The following is a 19,761-nucleotide window of genomic DNA, read 5'->3' on the forward strand; positions in this document are numbered from 1 at the left end:
GTCACATTTATCAAAGGCTTAATAAGGGTTAGGTAGAAGGTAGCCATTTTGGTCACTCAGACTACCTCTTTATGCTATGTGCCAGAGACTCTGCTAAGAACTTATATATTAATGTATTATCTCATTTAATCCTCACCTCGTGGCATTCCACAAGGATCCTACAAGCTAAAACTATGAATACTATCCTGTGTTTTAATGAGGAAAACTAAGATTCTGGGAGCTTAACTTCCCCAAGGTCAGCTAGCTAGGAAGTAGATGAAGTTGACGGGTGAACTCAGGTCTGTCTGGAGCAAAGCACATTTTTCTACACAACTTGCCTCACTGTGAGCCAAAAGAAGAGCCAAACCTCAGATGGAGACAGCTGAAAGAATTAAAGCAGACGCTGTGTATAAGGTTCTGAGTACAGTGCCTGGCATACAGCAGCCATTCCACAAACGGTAGTCACCTTTATTCAGTTAGCAACACAAATTGACGCCTGCTGTGAGCCAGGCCCTTTGCTAGGCGCTGGAACTATAGAGATAAATAAACATGGTCTTGTAACCAGTGACCTCATGGTCCAGGAAGGAGAGAGAAACAGGAAGTTATTTAAGTGTACCAGAGGTCCTAGGGCCTGGGGTAGGCACAAAGCCTTACAACAGACTCCCTAGACAGTACCACATTGGAGGTTGGTGGGAAGAGAGAAGACCTTTGTAGTAGGGTAATAGTGTCAGCAAAGGCCCAGAGGCAGGCATACTCTGGGAGTCATCACTGAAGGGAAGTGAGGAAACTGACCCAACAAACCCTTGCAAGCCAGCTTCCGTCCCTTCAGGCTCCTTCCATGGCCTGCCCGACTGCAAGTTGGCACTGCCCCAGCCAGTATGTATGCATCTCACCATCAGAGCCTCCAGCCCAGTGGACCTAAGTGCTGAGCGGGGCTGGGTGGGCAGGGAGGAGGAAAAAGCAGATCTATGGCTGAAGTCGGCAGAGCCAAGTGATGTATGTGGCGCCTGAGGGGGTTGCACAGTGACACTCTGGATTCCAACCGGCAAGTGTCACTCCACTGGGATTGGCGCCGAATTATTGCTCCATATGAAATCCCAGGACTGATGGGAGCTTTCAGTTATAGACTGATAGCAACAGCCAAAATTAGATTGTTTGCTATTTATTTTTTTTTAACTTCTGTCAAGGTCACTACTGTAACAGGAAAACACTGCCCAAGCAGTAGGTATTTTTTATCCACTCTGCCCACTAGAGCAATCTGCAACCGCAACTTTTGTGACAGGGCCTGACTTTGACAGCTCTCTTTCCAGAAAGATGTTAGTGTTACAGGCTTGGGGGAAAGGAGCCTCCTGAAGACCTGGTCATTCCTTTCCAATTCAAGATCTGCTTCCTTCCCCTCCAGCTCCCAACCTCCACAAATACTCTACCATCAGGCCCCTGCCCTCACCCCTCCCTGCCTGTTCTCCAGACAGTCCCACGGCTCCGTCCTGGCCCAGTCCTCCTCCAGCTTCTTCAGGCCTCCTGTTCCCCAGAAAGCCCCCCAACAGATGTTCCACACTTATGTGTCCTTCCTTTCTCTACTCCTACACCACCCCATCTAGCTGTTAATTCTCTCCTCTTTGTATCTGTCATTTTTGCAAACCCTCACCAGATGCCCCACTATGCCAGGACCCATGCTAGAAATAGCAGTGAGTCAAAGATAGGGCCTGTCCTTCGGGAGCTCATATTGATTTAGAGGACAGACTTACGTTCACCAAACTTGTTTTCAAGTAGGTTTTTGTGTTTCTTAGTGAAAGATACAGTGCTAGAGATAAACATTCATGCATTGCACCCTTGAGGAAAATGGTTGCGAAGTATTTGTGTGCAGGCCATGCCTCATCTCCTGACTTTGAGCCGCCTGAGGGCAAGCCCGGGTCTCCTCTTCTGCGCGGGCAACCAAGCTTAGGCTTCTTCTGCTGCCTTTTGTGAGTGAAGTGGATGAAGCCCAGGGCCAGTCATGCCAGACCCTCAGCATCAACTAGAACCTCCCAGGCGACAGGGCACAGTCCTCCTCCTTCCCCTGCCCCACCCTTTCATCATGGCCATGCACAAGGCTGGGCATGCAGCTACTGCTGAATAATTATGTTTAATTGAAATGCAGCATAATTGAAATGGAGGGTGTTCATAGCTCTCTTTTGAACAAAATGTTTTTCAAGAGGAAAGAGAAAGGAATTTATACTTATTAAGCACTTATTCCATGTCAAGCATGATGCTAGGCCTGGTACATACATCATCATATTAATATTTAATCCCCAATTTGTTGATAAGAAAACTGAGGTGAAATAACTTGCTCTAGGTGATAAGCACATCTCATAAGTGATAAAGCTGGGCTTGCACCCAGGTCTTCTGTCAGACTCCAGAGCCAGGGTTATTCTGCTAGCAGTACTTACTCTACCAGCAGAGTGAGCCGAGACCCCTGAGTGGCAGCCACCCGAGTGGAGAGTGGAAAGGGCTGGACCAGCCTCCAGTGACCGTGAACCACAGCGATGAAGCAGGACCCCTGGAGATCCAGACCTGTGTTTTCCCCGAGTTGGGGGATAGAGTGAAGCTATGGTGCTATGGGCCCGGCAGCCCTCAACCATTTGCCCTTTCTCCCCACAGTACCAAGAGAAGCAGCGGAAGCGTGAGGCCGAGGAGCGGCGCCGCTTCCCCCTGGAGCAGCGACTGAAGGAGCATATCATTGGCCAGGAGAGCGCCATCGCCACAGTGGGTGCTGGTGAGTATGTGGGACACAGTGGTGCCCTTTGAGGGGTACATCCTGTCGTCACCAAACTGGATAGGCGCTGTTAATAATATTAAAAATTAGCATTTGTTGAGTACTATCTATATGCCAGACATTGTTATAAGCTCTCTGCATGTCATGTGTCATTTAATCCTTATGGCAATCCTCTGAGGTTAGTACTGCTAAATCCCCATTTTACTGCTGAGGAAGCCAAGACACAGAATACCTAAATCACTTGCTCGAGGCTGCTTTCCTATGCATAGAATTTAACTCTGACCGTCATCTGGTCCGCTACCCTCAACCCCATTTTTCTTTTTTTTTCTCTCTCTTTTTTAAATTTTTTTATTTTTTATTATTATACGTTAGGTTTTAGGGTACATGTGCACAATGTGCAGGTTTGTTACATATGTATCCATGTGCCATGTTGTTTTGCTGCACCTGTTAACTCGTCATTTAGCATTAGGTATATCTCCTAATGCTGTCCCTCCCCCCTCCCCCCACCCCACAACTGTCCCCTGAGTGTGATGTTCCCCTTCCTGTGTCCATGAGTTCCATTATTCAATTCCCACCACAACCCCATTTTTCAAGTGGGAGAATTGAGACTCAGAGAGGGATGGGAGCTTGTCTGTCACTAGCAATGTAGCAGCTGAGCCAGAACTTATGTCCCCATCTGTCAACCTGGGACTCTTCTGTCACTTCCAGATAGTTTGTCAGCAGCTGGCCTAATTTTATAGAAAATATCCTGAACAACTTCTGAGTGTTTTCTCCACCCCTGAAGCTCTTATTTCCATACTTTGATCCCTGGGAGCCAGACTGCCCTCTGGTGTAATCCCTAATGTAATGGCCCTCCTGCCTGTGCAAACCCCACAAGCAGATAATTAAAACTAAGGTTCTACTGAATACAGTGGCCTCATCTTTGTTCTCCAACTCTGGAGCACCACTCCTTGGGCTTGATTTCAGATAGATGAGGCAAGGGAAGAGGAACCCCAGGCCAGGCCAAGACAAAAGTGTATCCCCCAACACAGTGGTTCTCAAAGCATGGTCTCTGGACCAGCGCCATCACTATCTTCTGGGAACCTGTTAAAAATCAGATCTCAGGCTTATTCCACACCTGTGGAATCAAAGATTCTGGGATCTGTATGTTAACAGGCCCTTCAGGTGATTCTGACACTCAGCTGAAGTTTAAAATGCCACTGCCCCAGGAAGGCCCTACCTCGTCATGTGGTATGCCTGGATTGAGGGGTTGGTGCTTTTTAACCTCCATTTGTAAGGAAGTTACTGCATCCACCTTGCTGAGAAGCCCTGCAGCTGGGGATCACAATGATAATGTTCAGAGCCATGCTCAGTCCTTGTGACCAGCTCCCAGAGGCTTCTAAACCCAAGCATGAGGGACTAAGGCAGCCTGGTGGTTGCAACTGCCAGCCCAGCTGAAGCATGAAGCACTTTCTGGGTCAGAACTTATGGTAGGCAAGCAGCACCCAACACCTCAGGACCTCAAACTGAAGCAGGTCCAGGAGAGTGAGGCAGATCTAGAGGCTAGGCCAGGCCTCCCTGAGTTCTCCAAGCTAGTGTCACATGTGTGGTAGGGACTGGCTGGATGGAGCCTGGCACCCCATGGGTACCATGAGGATGGGCAGCCAGAGAAGTGCCGCAGAATGAATTGATTTGATAAATGGCCATTTATTACCCTCACGAATTGGCTGAAACCAATTTCGGTCACATCAACCCCTGGTAAGTGCTGGGATATTGATTTGTGCAAAGTAATACAGTGAATTTATCAGTGTGATCCCCAGCTGCAGGGCCTCTAGCAAGGCTGGCGCACAGTTACCACCTTACAAACGGAGGAGATAAAGCATCAGCCCCACAGCTCAGGCCCCCATGGCCTCTCTGGTCTAGGGCCACTGGAGCCAAACCAAGACAACCTGCAAGCCAGAGCCTTGGCATTGAAAGTGAGGCTCTCCTTCCAGAATCCAGAGCTGCTCTCGATCTGAGGAAGGGAGGCTGCCTGCCCTGTTGGGCAGACCTCCTGTGAGCTCAGCACCTCTAAGCCCCACCATGCTCCTCAGAAAGGCAACCAGCTATCTATCTATTCAGCACATTCAGAACCCGACTCCTCCGCCTCCCCAGCCTGCTCATCTGCTGTGTTCTGATCTGTGTAGAGACCACCATTCGCTGGTCTCTTAAATAGAAACTCAGATGCTTCCTTGGCCCCTCCCTCCCCCTCACCCCTTACAGCCCATGAAGGATCAAACACCTGGCCTTTCCACTCTCTTCCTAATACCACTGCCCTAACTCAGGGTGTCCAAGTCTCCCATTTGAACCAGGCAGCTCCTTCACTGGTGCCCCTACCTCCCTTCCTTCCCCTAGAATCAGTTCTCACCAGCTGGAGTGATCTTTGCAAAACACGTATCTAACAGTGCCACTCCCATTTAAAACCTTTGCATATTCCTTGCTGCCCTAACCTGGCATGCAGGTCTGCTCCTGCTGCTTCCTGCTTTGTGCTGCATGAACCAGCCACAACGGCCTGCCTCTGCCTCCCTGCACATACTCTGTTGATTTCCTGCCTACATTTGTCTGCCACCCTCTCTGCTTGCAATCTTTCCCTTCTGGCCCTTCCCTCACCCCACCCCAGCCCGTTGCCCACACACTGGCTGGTTTTTACTTAGCCTAACTCAGTTCAGGAGCAATTGACTGCAGGCTCCTTGAGGGGAGATAACATGACTTAATCGTTTTTGTGCTCCCAATTCCTGGCACAGCACCCTGCTCAAAGTAGATGCTTAGTGCAGTTTGTCAAATTAAAGAATTTGGTCTGGCCCTTTGTCCATCTCTAGGGAATAGCCCCAGAGCCCAGGCCCTCATGGGCTCTAGGATGTGCCCTGAGGTAAAACAGAGAAGCTGCAGCACCTGCTCTCTAGTAGCCCACCACATACTGGGAATACAACTATGGAATAGCTCATTACAGCCATACTCCTTGACCTTTGACTCCTGGGGTGAGCAGGCCATTCCCCAGAACTGCTCTAAAAGCCTCTCCTGGGCAGCAGATCAGCCTGCACATACCCAGCAGCTTTCTCAGAGCTCCTTCTGACCAGGAACCTGTCCCGAGCTTCCATCTACCTGGTCCCGGTTGACCCTCTGAAGCCACATGCTCCCCTGGGGAAGCTCTGCCACCTCACGTGTTCAGCTCTGCCAGAGTATGGCGCATATTCCATATTACAGAAGGATTGTGTATGGCCACCAGGGCAGGCCACCAGGGCACACCACCAGATCTCATGCTTCACTTCCCTCTTTGACCAGCCCAAAAACATAATCTTCCCAAGCTTTGCACCTTTCTGGACCCTCCCTTTGAATCCTCATCTGAGAAATACATCCAGGTCATCCCTGGGTTGTGGAGTTGTAGTGATTAACTTACAAAACTGCTTGCAGTTCCACCCCACATCATGTTACTTCTGAAGTCACTTGCTGTGCTTTCTCGTTGCTGGACTGTCCTGCCCTTCCATGTTGCCTGCTGAGACATTCAGGACCTAGGCTCTTTATTGTACATTTAAAGCAACTGAAAGAGTATAATTGGAATGTTCATAACACAAAGAAATAATAAATGCTTGAGGTGATGGATGCCTCATTCACCTTGATGTGATTATTACAGATTGTATGCCTGTATCAAAATATCTCATGTACCCCACAAATACCCATTTAAAAAAGAAAAGACCTAGGCCTTCTGCAGGTTGCCCTCCTCAGTCCTCCTGGATTCAGGGCTCTTTCCCTGGGATTCCTAGGAACACCTTTATCATGTGGTATCTACTGTGTATGTCTTTCTCCCTCCAGAAGTCCAGAACTACTGCACACCAGCTCTTTTTCTATAAGGTTGGGCACACAGGTGTATAAAAAGTTGTTGAACTCCGTGAAGGAAGCCTGAGCCCACGCACAATGTTAGGTCTTGTCAGAAGCTACTCTTTGCATTTTTAAGTTGTTAACCACTTGGCAGCAATAGTTTGCCTGCAGAAAGAATAATCCTTACTAAGGACTAAGAAGAGAGCTCTTTCATGATCCACCAAACCCAAGGCCTCAGTATCCACTCAGTAGGCACCTGTCGAGTACTTACCATGTTCCTTGAACCTACAAGCAGTCGTCAGGAAATTGCTGATAAACATTTGTATGACTCTCAACCATGAGAGTCCCTCTGAGATTCTCATGAGAGTCTCCCTAGGAGATGCCACAGACATGTGACAAACATGTTCCAGATTAGGTTATAAAAAACCTCCCACACTATATCCTTGGCACCTTTCAAGGTGAGTCAGCCCACCCAGACTGCCCTAGAACCTTGAGCTGGACAGAAACAAAGGCCTGGGGTGGAAGGAGGAGGCCACTCTTGCCTTTTGGTTTTGCACACACTGGGGGCCTTCTTCCTGGAATGTCCCCTCATACCTGCAAGTGACTGGCAATCTCCCTCTCACCCTTCAAGCACAAATGTCAGGCCAGCACAAATGGCTCTTCCCATACTTCCCTCTGTGCACCCATCCGGTTTGGAGCCCACAGTTTTCATAGTAGCCTTTACCTCTATGGCATGCACCTTGTTTGAGACCTCTTTGTGGGTGCCCCTGCACCTAGGACAGAGCTTTTTGCTAAACAAATGCATAAGGCTTCCTGGAGAGGGATTTAGAAGAAAGTGGAAGCCTTCTTCACACAAGAGTGGTAGTAACTACCTGGGGCACTAAGAGACTCAAGTCTAGGCCTTACTCTTCTCCTCTTCTCTGTAAAATGAGAGTTGAAGTACCTGTTCTTTCCCCCTTGCGATTTGAGAAAGACCAATAATTCATTTAGTCAGCAAGTATTAAACCAGTTTTGGGCTAGTCTCAGGGGTCCTCAGAAAATCGGACACCCAGCACCTGCTCCCATGGAATACGGTCAGATTGGGGGCACACCCTCCCCCCCAGATACAAGGGCACAGGTAGATGAAACACCTTACACTGCCCGTCTCTGAGCCTCGGTATCCTGTGTAAAATGGAGATAACACCTACTTATCAGGATTATTAGGAGGACAAAAGAGTTACTGTAAAATACCAAAGCTAATGGTAACTACCATTGCTGCCACTATGACTACCATTATTTTTTACTCTTACTGTTATCCCATTCCTTGCCACTTACAAATTGCTTTCATCACCATTAACTTGTTTAATCTGCATGTGGGGCTGACACAGCATATGTGACTGTTCCCATTTTATAGAGGAAGAAACGGAGGCTCTAAAGGAATAAGTGTTTATTTAAAGTCAGTCAGCTGGTAAGTGACAGAGGTGGATCCATGCTAGATCCTGTAACTCCTGTAACTCCTGCCCTCTCCACTATACCACCCTGTAGATGAATGCATGCTAGAGAATACAGACCTGCAAGTTAATGGCTAGATGTGGTGTGGTGGAGTGAATCAAAAAGAGCTGTTGCAGGTGAGTTTTCAGATGGTCCAGTAGTGACAAGCATGGCCACGAGAAAGCAGAACACAAGCCAGGTGGGCACCGGCACTACCTGCTGGGAGGCAGAGCAGCCTGGCTGGAGTTTGTGGCAATGGGACTGGCCAGGGAAGGGAGCCAGGCTGCCTTTGCAGAGGGCCCTGACGCCATCTGTAGCCCAAGAGCAGTGACCAGGACAGGGTCAGGGGACAGGGGCTCCTGAGGCCATGTGCTGAATGGCTGAGCAGGCCAGATTGGAAGACTACAGAGAACGTTTTCCAAGGAGTCAGGGTGTGAGGAGGTGCTGTGGCAGCGGAGAGCCAGAGGAGGAGAGCTGACCTTCCTCCAAGCTCCCATAGTATAGCGCAGGCTCAGGCTCAGGCTCAGGGTTTTTCCCCCAGAACTGAGGGTAAAGCCCAGGGTCTTTGTTTCTTCCCCCTGTAACCTTAAGCAGGTCACCCAACTTCTGCGTGCATGTTTCCTCACCTATAAAATGGAAATCAAGTCCCCTGCTCTGCCTACCTCACAAGGCTGAAATGAAATTATGTCTACAGACGTTCTTTATAGACAACAATGAAATGTTGAAGTGAGTCGGTTGTAAATACATTTGCTGGCCACAATGAGAGCAACAACACCTATGGCCACCTCCCACATGGGCTACCATGCAGGTCTCTGTCCCAGCCTCTACTCTGGCCTGACGGGATCCTCAAGGCCCATAGCCTTGGTCCTCAGCCGCCCTGCCAACCACACATACTGGGGCCCGCCTTCTCCAGTCCTTCCTAGCCGCCACCATTTTTCATTCTGTCAGACTCCATCTGTTTGGCTGTTTTTCTCTTCAGATATTATTAGAAATATCCAGAGTTGGAATTGCTTAATGGTTGGCATTTCACCTGTTTCACAGGGGACCCACATCAAGCCCACCCCGGACTCATGCCCTAGGTCGGGCAGAATTGACCAGGGACAGCTGTGCAGTGAAGTCTGCCTGGCATTATAAAGAGCTGTCTCCCAGGTGCATTCTTAGAAAAGAAGCGGGGAACAGTGGCCCCAGGCATAATTCAATTCCTCATTCTCCATGGTGTTTTTGTACTGCACAGCCCAGCAGTGTGCAGCTCTCTGTGGGCTGGGATACTACCTTAAAAGAAAAGGCAGGATCAGAACCCCAGGTACATGATACCCTGCGGAACCCACATAGGGGGATGTCTGGGTACATCTGCCTCCCCAGATACCCCATGAAGCTTGAACTCAGTTCATGCTCAACTTGTTTCCAACCTAGACTCTTAATTTAGCCAACTTTTAGAAGAACACAGCTCCTTTCAGGTCACTGCTGTCACCCCTGCCCTAACACATACACACATGTCCACACATAATATTCACAAATCTAGCCTTTGCCATTTCAATATCTTCACTTCCTCAGATACCCACACTCTCAGCTCCCTGTTTCTGTCAGACACCAGGGACTCCCCGCTTAGCCAAGCTTGCACTCTTCCCTCTTCATCCCCAGCATTCAGGTACCTATGAGGTCTGTGGGTTCACCTTTTATAGCCAACCTTTGCAGAGATCCTGGGCCAGTTAGTTTAGAGAAAATCTGGATTCTTGCCCAGGAGAGAGGTTGTACTGAGCTTTTTCTCATTCCTCATTCAGGATTCTCAGGGAGCATTTTCTGGGCAGGCAGAAGTGGCTAGTCTGATGTCCGTGAATTTGCACAGCTTCCATCTGTTTCTACTGAGGCCAGAAGTAGAAAGAAAGTCGTATTTTAGGTAGGAACATTAGAGATCGAGATGAGAAAGACCATTGGCTTGAGGCTGAACTTCTAAAACAGTATTCCAGACCTTCACAGTCTGATCCCACCCCACCACTCCTCATGATCATTCTTGTCTCTCCACCTCTGACATGCTGGCCACCTTTGCCTCTTCAAATCCTGCCCATCCTCCATGATCCATCACCAGTCCTGCCTCTTCCAAAGAACCTTCCCAGACCTCTGCAGTCGCTTCTTTGAAATTCAACCACACAGTGTAGTAGTTAGGATCTTGGCAACTCAAGATGGGCAGACACATCCCAAACTGTCAAATGTTTCTCGATTGACTAGTGTTCCAGGCCTTGTTCTCTGACATCTATCCCTTAGCTAATTTTCCCCTGACACCCTGGGGACTAGATCAGACATGCTGTTCCATTTGCAGACTGACCTTGACATTACACAGTGCTCTGTCTCTTTCCTGCTCCTGACTGCCATGTTTCCATTAGTGCAACCAAAATTCATACTTTTTTGAGCAGCCATATGTTACTTTTTTAAAAAAAGAAGACAGGTTTAGAGAGAGAAGCAACTCTGCCATCTACTAGTTGTGTGACTTGGGCAAGTCTCTATCTGTTGCCTCAGTTTTGTGTTCAGTATAATGGAGTTGAGAATACTACTTTCCTCTCCGGGTATTTGTGTGGGTCTTGAATAGATACGTTGTTGGTGAATTTTCCCACTGTGCTTAGCAAACAGCATGTTCAGTGCATGATTCTTCTTGCAGTTCTGCCTCACTCCACCCCCACTCATATACTTGAGCAATGTTTCTGAGCCTGATTCTCCTACTCCATAATTAAGCACTTAGTTTTCTCAGATTGAATGCGTAGCCCTTAATTACATATGTCCTCTTGAAGAGGAGGTCAAGTCTTGCTCTAGCAGAGTTGAGCCTCCAAGGAACCTGGTACCTATCTGTCCCACTCCCCGTGCTCCCCACTCCCTCCACCACTGGAGGCTATAGTTAGCATCTCTGGTAACCCTGTGGCTTACCCCTTCCATGCCCTGAGCTCCATGTTGCCTTTGATTGGCTTCCAGAAAATGCATTTGGCTGTGTTTCCACTTTCTGACCCAGACAGTGGACCAGACCTTAGTTTCCCCAGATAGGAAAGAGTCCAGGACTCACACCCCACATCCCCAAGGGCCTGCCATGGGCTTTGCCTCTTGTATTTGCATAGGAGGCGGCCCATAGTCCCACTAGCGATGAGTAGATGAGTAACCAGTGAGAGTTGAAGTTCCTCTCGAATTCTCCTTCACCAGTCCCCCACCCCCTTCACCTCCATTCACCATCCACCCGCCTTTCAGTTTCCCTAGCAACGCTGAGTGCTCATCCTGGAAAACTTTATCCGAAATCTGCTCTGGGCAGCTTTCCAAATCCATGCTAACCTGATTAGGTGTCCCTAGGGGCCTTGCTGGCTAATCAGATTAGGCAGCACTAATGGTAGTGAGGACTTTGAGTGGGCGCAGAGCAGTAAAACATATTGTATACTTAGTGATAATTATCCTGCCTTTTGTGTCATTGATTTATCTGCTTCCCTCCCTGTCCCCCCATCTTGTGTGTTTGGCCGTAGCGATCCGGAGGAAGGAGAATGGCTGGTACGATGAAGAACACCCTCTGGTCTTCCTCTTCTTGGGATCATCTGGAATAGGTAATTGGGAGCAGATCAGCCAGTGGGGACGGAGAGCTAGGGTAGTGCCCGGCCCAAGCCTGACAACCCTAGCTGCTGCGGGCCAGGGTCAGCAGGTCCACCTCTAGGTCAACTTCCAGCTCTAAAAACAACGGCTTCCAGATTACAGAGCCACCAAGAAAGAGGACCCTGTTACCATCTGTCATGTTATGAAGAGCTGGAACATGCCCCTCCCTCTGGAAGTTGTGGTGCTAAGACTGATTCACCTGGAGGACCAGGCCCTTCAGGGCCCATTAACCCTGGTCCAGCCACTCTGCATCCGCAGAGCCTCCCCTTCGGGAACAGTTGAACCACCTCCTCTGCCCAGCACATCAACCATGTTCAGTACAGCCTAGCTGTAAATGCTAAAGAAGGCCCCTAATGACCACCACGGTGCCGGGTGCATAGCAAAATTGGTTGCAGTAAGATGGGTTGAGTATTTTTCTAGCCAGTTGGGCTGGATTATCCGAGGCATTCTTACCCCCTCATTCTCTGCCCTGACAGAACCCCCCCCATTCCTTCACTACCACCTCCCACCAGAAGCACTGGAACCTGAAGGGAACCTGATGGGAAATTTCATGGTTTAGTTTCCTCCTCTTCCCCTCCCAACATCTTCGTGGGCCTCTCCCTCAGATGTAGGCCCCCAGAAGGATACCACCACCTGACCATGATGCTACAGAACTTGACTTTTATACCAGTCAGGGACTTCCAAAGGTTACCATCCACCAAATGGCCCTTCAGAGCCCCCACTTCAGTATTGTCATTCCTTCTCTGTGGTACAAAGAAGGACCGTGAAGCCACAATGAGAGGTACTCTTCAGCCCCTCCCACCCTCTATCTGGCATGTGGTTCCAGGGCCTGGCTAAACGGCAGGACTGTGGGTATTGAGAGGGATGCAGGGCAGTGAGCCAGGAGGCCCGGGTACTCCTAGGAGAGGTGAGGTTTGTACTGGGCTTTAAAAAGCAAGTTGGTTCTGGATTATAAAGTCAGCCTGTCACTCTTAGGATGGTGCTACAGAGAAAAGGCCTCAATCCTCATCCCAGAAAAATTAAGATGCAGGTGCAGACTTTGATTTTGGTCCCAGCTTCACCATTAACTCCCTAGGTGACTGTGGGAGAGTCACTGATCCTTTCTGTGCCTCAACATTCTCATCCATAGAATATATTCTTTCTAGTGTCCGTGCATTTCTAGTATTCTTTCATTCCAGCGGTTAGTCACCTGGTTCTAACCCAACACCTCTCCCTTCTTTCTTACTAGGAAAAACAGAGCTGGCCAAACAGACAGCCAAATATATGCACAAAGATGCTAAAAAGGTAAGGACTGGGACCTAGGTCTGACCTGCAGATCATGGAGACCTCACCATTCCTGCTATCCCAAAAAATCTGACCCTCTGAATTCAGCAATAGGCAATAAAAAAGATGGGCCCTGACCCAGGAAGCAGACCTCAGCTCTGACCCCAGCTTGGCCACCAATTGCTCCAGAGATTTGGGCAAGTTATCCCACCTCTTTGTGCCTCAGTTTCTTCATCTGTAAAATGGGAATAATAATCCTTGCCTTGCCTGACGCTTGAGGAAACAAAGTGAGATCTACCATACAACATTTTCAAGCACCGTGCCATGCCAGGTGTTGTACTAGATGCTGCTAATACAGCATTTATTAAGACACTCCCCCTGCTCCAAGGAGCTCAGGTTGGAGAGGGAAACAGCTTTAGAAAGACACCATTACTGTTCAGTGCAGTCATGGCTGTGCTAATGGGAGTCTTGGGGGCTGTAGGAGAAAACAAGTAGGAATAAGAAGATGCCTTGTTGCCTGTCACTATCCTGCATGAGCTTTTAAACATGGTTTCTTATGTCTTGAGCCTAGGGTGCTTATAGTCCCCCTTCCTCCATGGCTCAGAGCCCTGGATTCTCCACAGGAGAGGGCCATCCCCATCCCCTGTTTGTTCACACTCAGGCTTTCCAAGGCCTGCTCAGTTTAGCTTTTTAGGGAGAAAGGAAATGCTTTTGTGCAGAGACAGCAATCCTTGGAGAGAGTGCAAAAACATTTCACTGAAAGCCAAACAGTCTCCTACCAGCCTTCCCAGCATCCAGGGCAGGAGGTTGCCCGAGACCCCAGATGCTCTTGCCTTTCTAAGGAAAGCCTCCCTGGCCAAGGCAATGAGGAGTTGCTTGGGCCTCTGCCAGCCAAGTGGCCCCAGCAGCACAGAGTCTTGGACTCCTGTTCTCTTCCTGGCCTGCATGCCCCACTGGCAGCCACAGAAACAAGGTAGCTCAGATTGTGTCCTCCTGAGCCCCCTTCTGCTTCATAAATGGCTGAAGGCTCTTAAACCCCGCCAGCTCTGCCAGTAGCTGTGCTCTGCCTCCACCAAACCTGGAGCAGACCCACTTGACAAGCGGGAAAGCAAGAAGCAGCCCATAGCATGCTAATGCGCTCCGACCGAAATAGCATTTTTAAGTCAATTCATCAGGTTGGCAGCGATTGAAACAATTAGCACTCTGGAAAGGGCCATAAACTAGCAGGACTATTAGGGAAGATGTAGTTACGGGCAGGAACCACCTGATTAGGGATGAAGAATTCTGAGTGGTTTAATTTTAATACTGTCAGAAAGGTTAATATTTAATTACAAATTATAATCTCCTTATCCAAGCTGTCTTCATATGTCTTCATACACAGTGGAAGTAGAAGGAAAGTATCTACTGACTTGCTGGTGTAGAAGGGAGAGGGGGCTTGTTAGGAGACTAATAATGCAATAATTTTTTAGTTGACACATCTGAATGGGAGACAAATTTACCCCAGTGCAGGATGATATTGGCATCCTTCAGTGCATGCCTCACTCAGAAGGAAGTAACACCATCACCCTTGGAGGCAGCGCACTGTGGTGGACAGAGCTCTGGAGCAACCATTCTTTGCTTCAGGTTCCGGTGCTTCTACTTTCTACTGGCCCTAGGCAGGTAAACTTTACCCCTTGAAGTTTCAGCTCTCTTGCCTCAAGGTAAAAGCCCTCCAACCCGTATCTTAGGTTATGGTGAGCATCAAGTGATGATGCTGTGTGCTCATCACTTATGTCATCGTATCATGGTGAGCACACAGCAAGTGCCTATTCCTTGACTTGTATTTATTTGTCACTTCCTACTTACCACAGCAGCACCCCATCTACTCTCCCATTTGATCCTATGGGGAAGATAGCATGGATGCTAAATTAGACCCACTTTTCAGATGAGAAAACTGAGGCCCTACAGCATTCTTAGGCTTATCTAAGGTCACCTATTAGGGGAAGAAATAAAACCAGAATCAATCCAGTCTCTCAACTCCTCACTGTGATACCGTTGTTCTCAGCTGCTCTAGGAAGCTGGATTGGAAACTTGCCAATGTGTCCCCATTTCACATTGGGAGATGAGAGGCATGAGAAGCTCCATAAAAACAACCATGTATTTTATTTTTAAATCATAGGTGGTGCTTCTATGAAACTCCTACCTGTGCTAGCCCTGTGGGTCAACTCATTACAGAATCTGTATTTAGCGTAGACACTTTATAGCCACATGACAGGCATGTTTGAGACCTGCCTTCAAAATCCAAGAGAGCCCTGGACTTTAAGCTATGTAGCCAGTGTACCTGGGACCCAAAGAGTGATGTATGGAAAGCGTCATTCACAGAGCCCAGTGTAAAGTAGACTTTTACCAAACAGAAGCTCCCTTTAATTTGCCTCCCAAGACGGCTGACAAAATGAAATGAGCACTGGCCTGGAGTCTGGTGATGTGAATTCTAGTTCTGGCTCTCTGATCCCTAGTTTCTTCATTTGTAAAGAGACACTGACACCTCCAGATCTTGCCGCTTCAGAAGCATTCTTTGTACATTTATATGACTTCTTTATCGGATCTGTGAACTTATTTTTTTCTCTCATTAGCCTGTATACTATTTCTCCCAAATTGAGTGGCTCTGTTAACTTTCATTACTAGAGCTAATAAGCCTTGAGAAGGAACCTTAATGGTGTTCTGTGATATCATCATAAGGTAGGGTGGTAGAGTCCAAAAGACTTAGTTATAGTAGCAATATGATGAGGGATAAAGAGCAAGTATCTGAGTGCAGCTGCCTGGGTTCAAATCCCAACTGTACTCTGCTATGTGGAGTTGGCCAGGACCTCTGTTTACTTCAGCTTTCTCATCTGTAAAGTGGGCTCCATAATGGTGCCAGTCTCACTGGATTGTTTGGAAGGTTAAATGAGATAGTGATGTAAAATGTTAAATGCCATTCTTGGCATGTGGTAAGCAATCAGTACATGTTGGATGTTACTCTTATTGTTCTTGCCTCACTTTGTTGATAACACCAAGCTAAGATCATGTGAAATCAAAATGATGATTCCGGCCAAGAAAATCAAGCCAAAAAACTTTTTCAAAATTACACGGCAAATCATTAGAAGAACTAGGGTGAGAACCCAGGTCACTTGACATAAGTAAGCACGAGAGTCTATAGTCCATGTGACGTCAGACATTCGTTGGCATCTGGACACGAAGCTCAGAACCCTTCAGGTGAAGACTGTCAAGAGCCCAGCTGATTGGCAGAGGGGAAGCTATGAGACAGTGTAGCATGATGGCTAAGAGCACAGACTTGGAGCTGGATTGCCAAGCGCGGGTGACCTTGAGCAAGTTACTTTAATCTATGACTTAGTTTTCTCATCTGTAAAGTGGAGGTGACAGTAGTGCTTACCCCAGAGACTTGTACGTGTTCTAAAGCCCTTTATAGCTTGCTTAAAACATTGCCAGGCACATAGTAAATACCCAGTAAATGTCAGCTGTTATTAATCAGAGACCCATCTTGTGGCTTCCAGCCCATTGCTTCTCCCAGTTCCCCATGGCCATCCTCCCACTCTTCCCTGAAACCTGCAGATCTCAACTGAGCAGCCTGGGGACCCTCTGGAAATGTTTTCTGGCTCATGCCCCATGTGCTGATAGCAGTGCTTTCCCCCAAGTGGCCTTAATAACTTCTCTAAGCCCTGTCTCACGTCTTGGATTAGATTCTCAGACCCCTGGTGAGGCACGGAGAGGAGCCAAGAGCATTGTGTAACACAGGACAAAACTGCAGCTCAAAAAGGGGAGGCAGCATGTCCAAGGCTCCACAGGCAGGCAGAACTAGGACTGGAACCCGAGCCCCCTGGCTCCCAGCCCAGGGTTCTTCTTGCCACCCTGTGTCTCAGCTGTAGAATGACAGGACAGAGAAAAAACTAAAAGTACATCACAGCATGAATTTCTGACCAGTGGCCAAGCTAGAATATGGCCCTGGATTTCGGACATAGCTACCTCCCCCGAGGGTCTTGGCACCCCCATCATTGCTGGCTCTCAGGAGAAGCAGGATTCAGTGAATGCCATCTCTTAGATGGAGGCATGTGCCAGTAGGAGAGGAGCCTGGGGGACTGTGGGGAACTCTGGTCTGGCTGTGGCTAGACAGGGCACCTGTGGATGCCTTTACAGCTCCCTAATCAGGTAATGCTTCTTGAAAACCAGCGGGCACTCTGCCTATGTTAACTCTTCAGATCACACACCGCAAGCTGTTCTCTTCCCCAGGGGCTAACCATGGCCCTCACCCATGGGGCCACTTCCTCGGAAATCACCCCTACACACCCTGTGGTGGAGAGAAAAGGGCTATAAAGCTATGTTATGGATATTTTTTTTAATGAAATGAAGAAATGTAAATACATTTTAAAATATATTCATTTTGAAGAAAAGTAAATCAAAGGGACATGGGCATCACACAGACTTGCAGAGTTGAGAGGCATTCTGGAGCCATCTGAGTGTTTCTCTCCTCTCTCGCATCACAATCCACACTGATCGTGACTGACTTTGTCCACGTCTGCGCCATTCGATGGGGCGCTCCTTAAGGACAGAGACCAAGACTTGTTCCCTGTTGTTACTCCGGTGTCCAGCACACACAGGATGCCCTCAGGAAATGTGGAGTGGATGGGTGGGTGGATGATGTGGTAATCAGAGCAGGAGAGGCCTCCCTGAACGAAGACACCTCAAGTCAGATTTAGAAGGTCAGGTACATGATTTGGGTCTTTTAAGGAAGAGAATGAGGGACTCGTAGGAAATGAGTACACAGAAAAGGAGACAGGAAGCCAGAAAAAAACATCTCTTGAGCGTGAGATAGAAGATCTTGTGTTGGTGTAGTGTGAAAGCCTTGGGGATAGTTGAGATGCTCTTCTCCCTAACCCTTCTCTTCACTTTCCTGCCTCCAAACGGACTTGGTGCTTGCTTGTTTCCACACAGGGCTTCATCAGGCTGGACATGTCCGAGTTCCAGGAGCGACACGAGGTGAGTGATGACAGTCCTTGATTGAAGCATGGTTTGGAGGGCTTGTCAGCATGACTGCCTGGGTCTTGTCATTTGGGCCTCAGATAATTCCAGCATCCTTGGGATTTGTCGTTGGGAGCATAGGTGTGCAGCAGCGTCACTGATTTGTTTCACATAGGATTTGCTCTGAAGAATAAACAGAGAAGATCTATCTGCCACACCAGGAGATGGACAGCCAATCATCTCTGTTGAGAGAGGCAACCTTAATAATGTATAAAGTCATCTTCCCATGCATGCCCCATGTTGGAAACTAAAAGCAGAGAAAGGCCTTCCTAGCATGTTTCCTTCCTTCTACCAGGTGGCCAAGTTTATCGGGTCCCCACCAGGCTACGTTGGCCATGAGGAGGGTGGCCAGCTGACCAAGAAGTTGAAGCAGTGCCCCAATGCTGTGGTGCTCTTTGATGAAGTAGACAAGGCCCATCCAGATGTGCTCACCATCATGCTGCAGCTGTTTGATGAGGTGAGAGTCACCTTGGGCCAGGATGGAGCGGGGGGACACATGGAGATAAGGGGGACTGTGAACAGCAGAAAGCGAAGGCCCAGAGGCTAGCTGGTCATTCCTCGGCTTCCTGCTTCCGCATGTGTACATTCTTCCAGTAGGTGCTCAGCCCCTCTGCACCAGGGCCTGGGCGGGGCACTCAAGGTAAGACCAGCCCTGCCTAAGAGTTGAAATTGTGTGGCTGCTCAGGCCACCTTCTAGAGAGACATGGTATGGCAGAGGTGTCATGAGAGCGAGACATGAATTTTTAGTTCCAGCTGTGCTCCTGACTGGCTTTGTGGCCTTGGCAAGTCACTGCCCATCTCTAGGCATCAGAGACCTCATGTGACAAATGAGGAGGCTGAATCAGAGAAGCCCCAAAAATCCTTCTGCCTCAGACAGCTCTTGTTCCTCCCTGTGTGCCAAACATTGTCTCCTGCAGTTCTTTAAAATGCTAATATTGTTGCTGCTAATGGTGAGATGCTGATACTCTGGTTCATGGAGTCTTTCTCTTCTGAGAATCTGAGGGTTCTCACAGATGGTCCAGTTCCCCTGCTCATAGGGGTAAGTTCTAAATGGAGAGAAGAGCTTACTTCTATCCAGTACCTTCTGTGTACTAGACCTGTACTAAAGACGTTACAGCCATTATCACTAATCCTCACAAGGTAGGTAGAAAAATTCCTAACAGGCAAGGGAGAAATTAGCTCATTTTTTACAGATGAAGAAACTGAGGTTCAGAGAGGTTATAAAAGACATGCCTAAGGCCACAGCTGCTGTGTAAAGAGCCAAGATTGGGCTGCAGATATGTCTGATCCCAGAGCCCCAATTCGCCCCCCATACCACTGTTTACCTTGAACCAGGCGAGGGATTGCTTACGATCACGGAAGAAGATGACTTCCACCTTTTCAGGGGCCCTGCTCCATCAAGATAGCATGAGGAGCCAAGGACTGAACCGGGGATGAGGCCTCTCTTCTCCCATGCGGGGGCTATATTAGCCAGCACCTGGCCATGAGTCCAGCTCATCTTTCTACCTAGCCTCCTGCAGCCCTAGGAAAATAGGAAGGTGGTTTGCTTCCCATGTCACAGGAGGCCACAGGGAGGGGACTTCTCCAGACCGAACAACACATCAGGTACCAAGCCAGGAAGATCCAGATCCAGATCTCCTACCAGCTGCTCACTGCCTTCCCCACCTGGCTCAGCCTCCTTGCCCCTGCCCGTTTTGTTGTATCTTCCTAGCCCTTCAGCTGCTCCCTGCCCCTGAACCTCCTGCTGAGGAAGAAGAGACCAGTCCTTCAGAGGTCACATTCTCAGT

At 48.6% G+C, this 19,761-nt stretch overlaps 1 protein-coding gene across 2 annotated transcripts in view; it reads left to right on the forward strand.

The window, feature by feature from the left end:
• The window catches only part of CLPB (ClpB homolog, mitochondrial AAA ATPase chaperonin), a 143,955-nt gene that overhangs the window by 117,080 nt on the left and 7,114 nt on the right, over positions 1-19,761 (forward strand). For both annotated transcript variants that reach the window (XM_030829044.1, XM_030829045.1), the window contains 5 exons: positions 2,620-2,734; positions 11,533-11,610; positions 12,885-12,940; positions 17,888-17,932; positions 18,270-18,431. In XM_030829044.1, coding sequence (XP_030684904.1) covers positions 2,620-2,734; positions 11,533-11,610; positions 12,885-12,940; positions 17,888-17,932; positions 18,270-18,431 — 456 coding nt within the window. The remainder of the gene's footprint in view (positions 1-2,619; positions 2,735-11,532; positions 11,611-12,884; positions 12,941-17,887; positions 17,933-18,269; positions 18,432-19,761) is intronic.

Source organism: Nomascus leucogenys, chromosome 15 (assembly GCF_006542625.1).
Source record: "Nomascus leucogenys isolate Asia chromosome 15, Asia_NLE_v1, whole genome shotgun sequence".
Taxonomy (NCBI): Eukaryota; Metazoa; Chordata; class Mammalia; order Primates; family Hylobatidae; genus Nomascus; species Nomascus leucogenys.